This window comes from Labrus bergylta, chromosome 16 (assembly GCF_963930695.1).
Source record: "Labrus bergylta chromosome 16, fLabBer1.1, whole genome shotgun sequence".
Taxonomy (NCBI): Eukaryota; Metazoa; Chordata; class Actinopteri; order Labriformes; family Labridae; genus Labrus; species Labrus bergylta.
In genome coordinates, this window is record NC_089210.1 from 21995848 (window position 1) to 22008905 (window position 13058).

The following is a 13058-nucleotide window of genomic DNA, read 5'->3' on the forward strand; positions in this document are numbered from 1 at the left end:
CAATTTCTTACAGTTTAAAATCAGAGCATTATCTACTTTAAAAACAAAGTTTTTACCTGACTGGTGATGTTCCTTCATGTGTGTTTTTCTTCAGTGCTTTGTATTTTTTTGTCACGGTCTCAAGCTCCTCTTTGACATCTCAAACACAAAAAGTTAAACTTCAACCTCGGAAGAAAATGTCTTTGCACTTTGGTGTGCGCTTTCTGTGTTAAAGCAACAATATTTCAGTTTGGTGCACTTTGGCACCCACAGAAGGTCCCTGAGTGCAACTGTCACCCATGTTACTCCTAACCCTTTCTAGACTATGTGAATTTGCATAACCGCACAGAGACGGCTAACTGGTTTCTATTTATACAGTAACTGAAGGCTTTTGTGTGAACTAGTCTCCAAACAGCCGTACACACTCTTCATGAGATGACCTTGGCCAACTGCCAAAGTTACATACTGCAGAAAACAGGCGGTCGGGGCAGAGACGTCTTTCTCCCTGTTGAAAGTTCTTCTGCTATTAAATCGACCTTTGACACTTCTGTTTAAAGGTGGAAAAGTCACATCTTGTTGCTTTAACTATGTTGTTCAAGAGCACACTCTAATCTGCATAATGTTCCTGTAACTTCCTCTCACCAGTTATCATCAGTGCTATAAAAATGACAGGATATATCCACATAAACTAGGATTACTTGTGCAATATTTCTTAGACCCAAATAAAAACAGTTTTGATTAGTTCTTCCAACTTCATAGTTTACATCTATCAAGCATTTAATCAGAATCAAACCACTTTGACATGCAAAGTTGTAATCGCTTCACTGGTGTTTTGTCTGTAAACAAATGTACTTGTTAACATTCACTTTACCTGGAACGGATTGATCATCTGTATTGAGTGATAGGTCCATTGACCTCAGAAGTGTTTCCATCAGTATCTTCTGGATGACCTCCTAAATAAGATTTAAAATATTTAACACTGTTAACCAGCACACTTTCCTTTAGGACTTACTGGATGATACATTAACAGTTTAAATGTATGTTTTTTCTGGGCTGCTCAGAAAGCAGATAAGTCTTAAATAGAGAAAAAGCTTTTGTGTTTGTTTTCATTTTTTATAAAAAGTTGCTTTTTTGTAAAACCGCAGTCACAAAAACTATCTTGAGAATGATGTACATTCTATTTCAATGAAGAAAAGACTTGATGTGAATAATAATATAGAATCATACACAAAGATTGAGATGTGCAACACAACGTGTTTTACTATATAACAATCATATAAGGTATTGTATGTTGAATTATGAACCATTACAAACCATTAGTTCTGCCAGATTTAACATCATCACAGTTTTAGCCTCCTTGAACATGTCGACCTTGGCACGAACATGCTGCTCAATGACGACCCTCATGGCATTCAAGGAGCCTTTGCCTTTACATTGCTGTGCATCTACAGTGAATCAGAAAATGGTTTTAAATGCACATTAATTACATGTATTTGATTAAGTGTCAGGTTTCAAATGCCAAGATCTTCTTTCTTACCTTCATAGCACTTCTGCATGTTTTCCTCGATTGAAGTCGTCAGGCTGCTGTAGATTTCTTTCTTTCGCTCCCGGATGGTTTTGTCGAGTTTTGCCTTAATTTTTTCTTCCTACAACAGAAGGTTAAAAACAAAAACATGTATATCTGCATCGCTAACATGTACCTTATTGATGGTGTTCTACATAAGAAATGAATATCAACAATAAACGCAAAAAAAAAAGATCTTTTATTTGGTTTCTTTCTTAAATGTTTTTTCTTCATTAAGTACGTTAATCACAAACGTGTTTCAATTGATTTTTTCACCTCGTTCTTGAGTCTCCTTCACTTTGACAAAAAGCTTAAAACAAAACTGTTGGATAAGATGGTACCATCACCATCTCTTACCTCTGTCCTGAGAAATTCCAGTTGCAGCTGCACACCTTTGTACTTTTTGTACTTTTCAACCAGAGTCCCTGTGCCGAGTGAAAAGGAACTGATGGCCCCGTTGAATGGTTCACATTTTGATTCATTTCTGAAACATGTTAACAAGTAAATCTTTCATTGATCAAATACTGACAAAGTTAAATTTAGAAATTTCATTTAGATACTTGTATTCAATTATGTTAATTACTTTAAATAACCATTGCACACATTATTATATTATTATTATATTCGCCATTTGAAGAGGTATTATCTTTTCCTCATTTAGTACGTTCTTACGGGAAGGTCTTTCTAAATTCCTCATCAATGCTCTCCATCAGCTTTGAAGCTAATTTCTCATTGAGGTTGTATTGTTTCCCTTTTTTTGGTTTGTAGACACCATTGTTTGCAACAATGCTCTTCAATCTCCCGTATAAAGCTCTTCCTTTTATTCTTTTCTGAAACAAAAACAAACATTTCCTTAAATGATTAACTTTTGAATATCAAGTGAAAAATCGATGGTTTGGATGAAGGAGTAAAATATTCAAATACATACGGGATATAAGAAGGACTTCAAGTCACTTTCCCTTGAACTATTGGATTTTTCAACACCCTCCATGAGGCACTTGTTAAAAGCCCTATAGGACTTTATCATGGGCTCAAAGACTTTATCTAATGCACATTTCAAGTTTTCTTCAAGGTCTTTGCACACATTTGCTTTTACGCCAGCCTGAAACCAAATAGAAAACATTTAATGTTAAAACAATACAACTCTATACTGTATGTTAGGCATAAAATAATGTGTCAAAGTTTTTAAAAAATAGACGGATATCTGGCTCTAAACCACGTGTGAAGTTGCATCCAGATGTGACCCGATCTGGATTTAAAGTTATTTATGGTACAAGCAACAAATGACTCTTAAAGAAAGTAAAACTAAAATGTAAAATAAAGACCATACAAATATCATCACAGACTCAATACATCAAAGACTATGTTTGGTGTGACATGGCATTGCATTTGTCTAATCACAGCCTATGTTGTCTTATTAAGCCACCATAGACTGTTCATCAGTGGCTTCTGCAGTTTTCTTCTTTCCTTTTATCTGGTTTCCCTCCATTTTGATTGCCCTGATTGTCTTCACCTGTGTTGTTAGTCTCACCTGTGTTTGATTACCCCTGTGTATTTAGTCTCAAAGTTCCTTTCCTCTTGTTGTCAGTTCATTGTCAGGTGTCTAACCTATCTATGTGTCTGTGCTTTGTGCAACCTGCCTTTGTCTCAGTTTTTCTCATTGTGATTTGTTTTGCCTTTTGTGGATTTTCTTTGGACATTTAATAAAGTAAGTTTTTATTCTTCCTTTTTGTTTTATTTATTTTTGTTAGACTGCTATTGGGTCCTCTACCTTTTTTTTTTTGGAATTTTAAGACTTGATGTATCCTTTCAGAATAAAAATTTCCACCATAGCCTAATTTAAATTGGTTTACAGATTGAATATCATAAATTCACAGCTTTATTCTTGTAAATGTACAACGCCAATCTCGATATTTTAGAAAAAAAAGAACTTTAACCAAGTCTACAATGTGCAATTTCTTTTCTCCTGTGTTGCTCTTTTAGTACCATCTGTTTTCACTTTGTGGAGTTTACACTCCTACAAGCTACAGTATGGTATTTGAGCTCTTAGCCTACGGTGAAAGTTGTGGTGTAAAGACCCTCGTCCCTTGAGTCGTGCTGCCCACCTGCTCTGCTCACTTGTTGACTTTAATTGTAGATTCTTTCTTCCAAACCAGCACTCCAACAGCTGTATTTACTGAACTGTTTACCACCGTATGCTTTTAATGCACCATCATGACCTCATGATGGAGAAAATATGTGAAGTGGTGGTGCTATGTTCCTAACCACAGCTTACATTAATGAATGGCAGCAAATTTTTAAATGCGTCATGTCGCATGCTGTGTGTGATGTTGAGGGCAGCACTCACGGTGCTGACGGTGCATGCCTCAATATTTTACACTGGGATATCCATCACATTGGTATATATGACGTGGTGAATTTTTTAGATGAAGTTTTCATGTAACCTTCAACACTTAAAGCCACACCCCTGCCAGGAAGTGACACTACATCCCTGTCCCTCACGGCTGCATATTAAGCAGCTATATCCCATTAGTTTGAAATAAGTGTGGTCCAATGTTTAAAAATCAGTGTGTAACTTTAAAATGGTCACTACTGAACACATAATCTCTTCAATTAAGTAAACTTTTTTGGGTTGTATGTAAAATATTATATTTTTATGGGTGTACAACTTTTTAAATATGATTTTGTTAGCCATGTGCTTGATAGCATTCTGTAGTTCTGCTGCTGCAGCAGAGGAGAGAGAAGTGGCGCTGGAGAAAATTGATGCAGACGTCAGCATGTTAGTTCAAATATTGTATATTCAGTTAAAAGGCCAATCAATCAGACTTATATTATTGCAGGTAAAAACTGGTGTTGAACCTAAAACTTACTTTCATTTAGGTTAGTTTTGGATATTTTAGAAATCTTTTTTTGAGGAGTTTATATAGGGATAAGAAACATACACAATTTAAAAATATTTAGAGTGGTCCTAATACTGGATTTTAAGGTACCTTTTTGGCTCAGATTGTGATTATTGGCTGCCAAAACTAAAACTAAATGCAGTTAAAGTGTTATTTGATCTTACCATGTCTCCACAGCCGGCACCTTGAATAAGGGAAAGAATCCCATACGCTCCTGACACATACTTCAGTGTGACTGAGTGAAAGTCATTCAGTTCTTGCAGAAATTCCTGAAGTTTGGGGATTTCTATAAAAAAACCATACAATATAGAGCTTACATAATTACATCCAGAGAAACTTCTCACATGTAACAGATATTCTTTTATTCACAAAGTTATGCATGACCTTCACCTACCAGTTTCATCTGGTCCAAGCCTTTTCTCCTTAAGGAACTCGTTGGAGCTCACTGTGAACACTTTGAAACAGTCACCACTGAAATGTGTCTGCAAAAATAATGAATACGTTTAGGGTGGTATTGCATTGAAAAGACATCTTCATTTTAGATTTTCTGACATTTCAAAACTCACCTGAACCCCCTTTAGTTTCCCAAATTCTCTCTTCACTTCCTCCTTGGCCCGGATGTTCCTCTTAAATATGGCAGCACGAACGCCAGCTACTGAACTGTAAGAAGAGATCAGTATCAAGCTGAACCTCATACATTATCTGACGCCTTGAAAAGTCAATCTCCAACATCTTTAATATGACGTGGTTTTCTTTCCTCTGAGGATAAAAGTTTAAAAAATGACATATATGAACAAAGTACACATAGTTTAAATATATATAATAAATACATCGCAGTAGACCCTGATACTCGTCAGCGTCTTCCTCTATGGATAAAAATCACTTACAGATCATCAGAGTCTTCGATAACATCAGACTTGGTGCAGATGAAGTGAATGTGCTGACACTGGCCACCATTTCCCATAAGGCTGCTGGCACTTTTCAGAATCTCCCATGGTTCTTTCTCTGATGCTGCTCTGTTAATGTCCGTCACGATCCACACAGTGGAACAGCTTTGAACCACCTACAAGGATGAAATCCAAGTTAATCGTGAATATCAGTCAATATCAAAGAAAGGTTATGCAATGTATTTCAATGGAGTCAATATCAGCGCTTTGTAATAAAATAATGTTAAACTTAAAACAATATAAACAAAGTGATGCATTTTAATGTTTTACCCCTTTCCACATTTTATCTCTGCCCTTGTTGCGGTCCCCATTTCCAGGTAGATCCACAAGTGTGACATTCTGGAGAAGGTCATTATTTGGCACCCTGATTGTCACACACTTCACCAGGGGCCAAAACCATTTCTTTATGCTTTTAGCCATTCCATACTTTGATCTGCTTCTTGTGTATTTGACAAGTTCTGCAGACAACTTTTTAGCCTGACAAAAGAAAAATAAGATTAAGGATTTACAGTTACACAGACCATCTATGAAGGTAACATGACAGGACTTTGCTGTTAAGGGAACATTTGATATAGAGCTGCAGACATTGAGGATCAAGTCCATTCTCTCTTTAAATCCATTTTTAGGTACTGAATTTACTATAACATTTTCTAAACTACCCCAAAATTAAACCAAACTTGAACGACCAGGAAGTATGTAAATTGCAGACATCACTTTATGTCTGAGATGGAAATGTTATACATTTCAAAACAAGATAGCTTTCTGTTAAGTAATTTTTGGATATGTACTTGTATACCGGAATTAAAATTCTCAGACTTCAAATCTTTAACAAAAAAGGTGAAATGCTGGCTGAAAGCAAACCAGAGCTGTACCCACTTTTAAATTGTATCTTAAACCGGTTTATAGCATTTTGTATTGTCATATAGTGCATGTATTTTAATGTATCCTCATATAGTGTTATGGGGTTTTATGTTATTGAATGTTGTACATTTTTACTCTGTTTGTTTACCCAAAGGCCCAATTAGGGACACATGTTGGAAATTAGCAATATACTCTTTATGTAGCACATCAGTTTCATGTATTGAAACTGTTAAATTGCATTGACCCCATTACATATATAAATTCAAATTCAAATATAAATGATACTGTAGATTTATTCTCTTTCTTACTGATTCACAGGTCAAGGTTTTCTTCGTAGAAACAATAAATTCTGGGATTTCTCTGAAATGTTTGTCGTTCATGAGATGTTCCACAGAAGGGTTTTTTTCCCATTCTTCTCCATACAGCGCTGACAGCATTTCAACAGCGTCATTGTAATCATCGACATCTTCCTCTTTGCAGTCTTCATCATTCAGGATGAAAGTTAACAAGAACCACAACTCCTGCTTCAATTCCTAAAAAAGAAAATAATCATCCTTTAACTAATCGAACGAATCAAATACTGTAAATGGATGAAGCAATGCATTCAACATCTTTTTAAAGACTAGGGATTAAAGGATACATTATGTTCATCTTATTTTACCTCTTTTGTGATGAATTCAATCTCTGCCTCATAGTTCTGGTTCTGCTTGTTAGCCTCCACCTTAATGATGACTGTTGTACAAGCACTGACACTTCCTGAGGGCAAGAGATCCTTCTCTCCGACGACAGCATTTATCAAAGAGCTTTTTCCAGCCCCTGTTCTTCCAAAGACACCAACCAGCTCCCTCTTTTCTGTCTCCAAATCACAGATTTTTTCCCTGTTATACAACAGTTCAAATCCGTTAATTCATATGAAAGATATTACAATAAAGGTGTCAAGTGTTAAGCTTTAATCCTTCTCATTAAATCCTTTTATTATTCATAAATCATAACGGAGTACCATATACATTTACTATTTACTAATCCTATTCACACACATTCACAGAAGTTGATGCAGGGGTTTAGTTTCTTGCCCAAGGATGCTTCGACATACAACTGCAGGAGCTAGAAAACAAAACTACGACCTTGTTAAGAGACGACCAACACTACCACTGAGCCAAAGCTGCCACATGTGAATAGTCGTACTTGAAATCTTGCGAAAATGTTCATTTCATGCAGGAAGTAAAAGCCAGATGTTTACCATCTAAGGGAAATAAGTTATTGATTTTGTTTCCTTCACAAAACTTTAGAAAAGTGGTTAGTGCGCGCCCCCCATATATGGAGACTATGGTCCTTCAAGCGGGCGGCCCGGGTTCGTATCCCACCTGTGGCTCCTTTCCCGCATGTCATTCCCCACTCTCTCTCTCTCTCCCTCTCTCTCTCTCTCTCTCTCTCTCTCTCTCTCTCTCTCTCTCTCTCTCTCTCTCTCTCTCTCTCTCTCTCTCTCTCTCTCTCTCTCTCTCTCTCTCTCTCTCTCCCTGATTTCCAACTCTATCCATCATCCTATCTCTCCATCAAAGGCACAAAAAGCCGAAAAAATAAATCTTAATCTTATTTGTCAACAAAGAAGGCCATTTAACAAAATGAGTCAAGTCAATAGTGAATCTTTTTTTTCACTTGTAAAAGGCACACGTCATTGTAAAATACAGATATGAGAATAGTCAGAACAGGAGAATATAAAAAGCACAATCCATTCAGTTGTTAAAGGATAGACTGTAGCTCTAGAAGATGCAATAAATAATAATAATAATAACTTTATTTATATACCATGAAATACCTTGTTCTGGGCTTGTAAGAATCCGAAATGGAACAACGATTCAAAATGTTACAAAAAATGTAATAAAACCCTAAATTGTAATAACTAGTTGATAATGTGACAAGATGCTGGGCCCAAAATGTCCTAAGTTATTACATGAAGCAGGCAAAATAATTTTCTCCTAATAGTGTAATCATTTTATTACATCATAGAGTGAGTCAATAATTTATGGATTAAAGAGCATATTGCTTCAATGTAGAGTTTAGTACACAAATGCCCCCCACCCCCCATATATTAATTGGTGTGTGTATATATAAATACTCGGACAACTCCACCGCCCAGGTATTGTGTCATTCTGTGGGAAACACTGAGATATATAAACTAATGGTTCAAACTTTTAGAACAGACCCATTCAGCAGTTAAAGTCCAGTGAATGAGCTGAAATGGAACAAAGGTAAGAGGTAAACTCACCAGAGCTTAAAGAAAAAGTATAGGTGAACAAATATGTCAAGATTGTGTAAATGTCAGAGTTCTCCAAAAGGCTTTTTTTCAGGGAACAAATGGTCTCACAACTTGCAGCTTTTCAGCAGAAATGGAAGTATATATATATATATATATATATATATATATACTATTTTCTTATATTATTTATTAGACCACCTGTCATAAAAACGAAAAAACTAATATTTTACAAATCTTTCAAAAACTTGTTGAAAACCAATAATGCTATTGTTTATTTGTCAAATAAATTGAAACAACTAAATAGTCCTTTTTAACATATAATAACCAAAAAACTTCATATTTAGTATGGCCTCCTTTGACCTTGATAACTGCTTGTCTCTTTTGTTATTGAGTTCCAAATAGCTTCTAGCTATTCCCACAAACTTGCTTTAGATGAAACTTTTGTGCGATCAATCTTTGAATCTACTAAATCCAAAATTTGTTCAATAGGATTCATATCCTGACTTTGACCTAGACAGTCCATCAATTCCACTACTCCAGATCCCCTTTTCTTTGTCAAATAGTCTCTGCACAGCTTTGAAGTATGCTTGGGGTCATTGTCTTGTTGGTATATGAACCATCCTGATTGCCTGGACCTGTTTTATTTCTTTTTGTCAAAACTCAAATAGTCACAAATCTCTTTTGGACCCATAAGCAAATATGAAATATCTTTTTTCTTACTCTAGAAAAGCATTGAGCTTTGTTTTTTCTCCGTGTAGTATTTTGTCATGAACACATGCCATGATGTTTCTCACTTCAGACAGCATGACTTTTTCTGTTGGAGAAAAGAAAAGACAAAGAAACAAGTGTATTAATTAGGTATCAATTAGGTACCATGTTAAACAAAATCCTTTCTCTTAAATGTCAATGAAGGATAATTTAGAGTGTCATCAAAGCAGCAACCGCAGGTGTTGAAAAAATAAGCCATTATAGTGAAAAAAAACAGCAGTAAACATGTGTACTGCATGGTACAAAGAATTATTTGGCATCCATAGAAAAGCCCCAACACTGTGCCTGACCACACCTTGTTTATAGACTAACATGCCCATGTTAGTCTTGTTATTCAGGTTTGTGTGTGTACATTTGTTAGTCAAACAGTGTGAGTGCTGGGCATGAAAATACAAACTTCATTTGGCAGAAACTACTATAGACACTTGTTCTGCCATGTGAGCTGCTCAGGCCAAATGAGAGGCCCGAAGTTTAAGTCCATGGTTAATTTATGAAGTAATGGAAGCATTGATATCGTCTCTATGGCATGTTGCTAAGAGACACCTAAGGTTTAATATGAAGTCATGACACATACATGCTGGTGAATACTTTGATCTGTTGGTTGTAATAGTTCTCAGCGTAACATAAATACCTGAATATGTGGAGTCCCGTCGTCGTTTCTTAGTTGGTGATAGACATCCGCTGGACTCCCCCTGAGACTCAGACTTTCTTTTTCCTTATTTTTCATTAAAAATCAAAAACAGCTTTTTGCCTCTTACAATATTAAAACATACAAATAGATGATTTGTCAGAACAAAACATTATTACTACAAAAACAGATCACCATAAATCATACATAAGATACTTTAGACCTTACCTTTATCTCTTGTGTTACTGTTGGCCAAAACCTAAAGATGAAATATGCATTTGACTCATTGAAACAGATATCATCCAAGCTATGATGAGTGTGACTAAACCTCTGGAAGTGGAGTCAATCATTGATTCAGTCAAATATGATGGTGATTTTTCTCAGGACACATCAGTAATTCTATTGCACATTGATGATTAAAAGAGGTACAAGTATAATAACAGTATCCCTGGAAAATGTATTTTATCCTTACCTGAGCAGAATCAGCAGTTTCTTCATGTTCCTGTTGACAACGTCAAGAAAAGCATCACTCTCAGAACAAAGCCATGGAACATTTTAGCAGACATTTAAAATAATTATGGCCTGACTGTAATATATACACAACACGAAATGAAAGAGAATGTACTGCACTCAAAGGACAAGAAAATTAATTAATGACCTGATTTGTTGCATTTTTCTCCCCCTAATGTCAAAGGGAAAAGATGAATTTGAGAGATTCCAGTAAATACTATTTTAGTCATTCTTTCATCATACAATTACTAATAATTGATAGTCATTCTACACGTGAGAATGTATTAAACCTAAGACATTGAGGAGTATTACCTTCAGAGACTTGAGTCTCTTCTTGAATTTTGCCCTTGGTCCAACTTTCGTGATCAAGTCTTTGATGTCATCTTTATCGAGAAGGTAAAAACTTTCCTCATCAATACCTTGAACTGTTGTTAGGAAAACAATTCAGAATAATCTTTGTCAAGCAAAACCAAACATTGTTTAAAATGATGAAATTATGTCAAGTTGGCATTGTAGAGCCATATTACAGCACATTTTCTGTTTCTATTAGCATATGATTGAATGTTTCAGTATTGGTGGGAAATTGCCTGTGACAAACAAAAAGAATGGTAATACTTCACCTTGAAAATTTTCTATCCAATCGCTGAGACTCCATTCAGTTAATTTTGTTTGAACAAAATCATCCATGACGGGAAACAGCAACTGTAAGGTAATCACATAATAATATTGAAATCTATTGTAACAACTTCACATATTGCAGAAGTTTTTATGAATTAAATGTAATTAGACAAAGATAAGGAGTTATGAACAGATAATAGCAGGTGCAAGGAAAGGACCCCAGCAAGTATTTGGGAAATATCAGTCAGGTCAAAGCTTCCACCCATAGATTATATCACCATTTTAATGCATCAGAGGTTGCCGCTTGCTTCCACCTCAAATAACCATTTTGACTTACAGTCCCTGGCTCATTAACAAAATGTACATTTGTATTTGTAGTGCTATCATCTGTAAATCAGTGACTAATGCAGGCATTATGCTGTTTCATCACTTCTTAGATCAAAGTCACAACAGCTCTAAAGCCCCGTTTCCACCGAACGTTTTCCATGAAGCCTATCTACTACTTTTTCAAAAGCACCTCATGGTGACGTCTTCAATGGCACAACAAAACATCCCTCCATAGTTGTTTCAGTTGTAAAAGTGCTGAAAATTAACTCTTTTCTCGGGAAATTTACTCAAGTTTAACAACCAAGCTTATTCGCATACAATCTATACCTTTACATTATGGAGGAGATGTCGTGTAATAAGTCAATAAAAAAACGATTTAGCTATTTAAAATAGATAACCAGAAGCTCTTACTGAAACTGATTATGAAGGACCTTTTTAAGTTATACAGAAACATATAGTACAATACAAAATAAAATCAAAGATAATAAGTTCAATCAAACAGAGTCAGTAAAACCAGTTACATCTCTGTTTCTTTCTTATCTTATGTAACACTGCTTTACTTACAATTCCTTTGGAGTCCTTTGTTGACAATGATGAAAGCTAAAATGGGAAAAGTCAAAAATCTCCACAGATGGCTGTATCAAAACTCCCAGCTGATAAGGAAAAAAAAAAAAAAAGAAAAAAAAACAATCTCAAGCAGTCATTAAACCTCCACCACCTCAGTCTTGGTAAATACACTAGAGGTTACGTGACCTGATACTTAAATCATGACCAATGTTGCTCTTCCTGTAAATGAAAGCGATGTTTCATTCAAGGTTCTTTAAGTACACAAGCCCTCTGTGTCTGCTCCGCCTTCATGCCATCGGCACTTTCACTTTCTATTTTTCACAATTACATGCTAAAAGTTAATCAACTCATAATCATCTTTTCATTTCTCATAGAACATTTTAGAAATAATTAAACACGGAACCCACACTCAGATGTGTTGTCCCTGATGTCAAAATCCCAGTCAGACTCACTTTAATATCCGTTTCTATAATATTGATGTTATTCTAGTCTTTCAATGATACAACTTCCCTATCTAAACAAAACTCTCTGTTCCTAGTTGTCTCTCTTACTCTCTCCATTAAATAAACAGTTCAACAGGCCTGGAGCACTTCGGTTAAAGGCTGAACTGGTGTCTGGTATTTTAAAAACCTGATGTAATTTAAAATCTTGTTTTTTTCTGGACATTATACAATAATTTTCATTGTTTTATGTTTAATGTAAATTATTTTTGATTGATGTCTTTTATGGCTGCAGCATGGTTGAAGAGCCCAACACAAATTTTTCTATCGGTGAGACAAAGTTTACCGATCGATAAAGTTAATCTTGATTTTTATTTTGACCTCCAAAAACCGGATAAACCTGTAAACTTGGTGACTCAGGTCTAAAGTTTTTTGTTCTGGAATGCTCTTATAATTATAATATGCTCTTATATTATATTCACGTGTCCTCAGTTGATCTTTAAATGTCACTCATAAACAGGTTCTATATGAGAGTCTTTAATTGCTGTAATAGACTTCTGTGCTGTTAATGACCACACCTTTATGTCCACAAAGGCAGAGCATCAGTTTCTGCCTCAGTTGATGTGTGGTAAGACAGGCAACACAACTACTGAGTTGGGGTTATTGAAGATCTCACACGCGGGCACCAATTA

At 35.5% G+C, this 13058-nt stretch overlaps 2 protein-coding genes across 2 annotated transcripts in view; both read right to left on the reverse strand.

Annotated features, from left to right (window-relative positions):
• Positions 1–13058, reverse strand: part of LOC109975243 (nuclear GTPase SLIP-GC-like) — a 47832-nt gene that overhangs the window by 253 nt on the left and 34521 nt on the right. The window lies entirely within an intron of this gene.
• LOC110005083 (nuclear GTPase SLIP-GC-like) lies at positions 53–10132 on the reverse strand. The gene is made up of 16 exons (XM_065964748.1): positions 9908–10132; positions 9229–9322; positions 6913–7129; positions 6560–6784; positions 5661–5867; positions 5331–5506; positions 5010–5103; positions 4838–4925; positions 4608–4729; positions 2472–2645; positions 2216–2373; positions 1901–2027; positions 1517–1625; positions 1294–1424; positions 851–932; positions 53–138 (listed from the first exon to the last, which is right to left on the reverse strand). The coding sequence occupies exons 2-16, from the start codon at positions 9312–9314 to the stop codon at positions 53–55; spliced, it is 2082 nt and encodes a 693-aa protein (XP_065820820.1). The 5' UTR covers positions 9315–9322; positions 9908–10132.

Coding starts and splice junctions, on each gene's coding strand:
- LOC110005083 (XM_065964748.1), bottom strand. CDS start 9,314: ATGCTGTCTGAAGTGAGAAACATCATGGCATGTGTTCATGACAAAATA. Junction 1,425..1,516: donor CATGCAGAAGTGCTATGAAG/GTAAGAAAGAAG, acceptor GATTCACTGTAG/ATGCACAGCAATGTAAAGGC. Junction 139..850: donor AGATGATCAATCCGTTCCAG/GTAAAGTGAATG, acceptor TTTGTGTTTGAG/ATGTCAAAGAGGAGCTTGAG.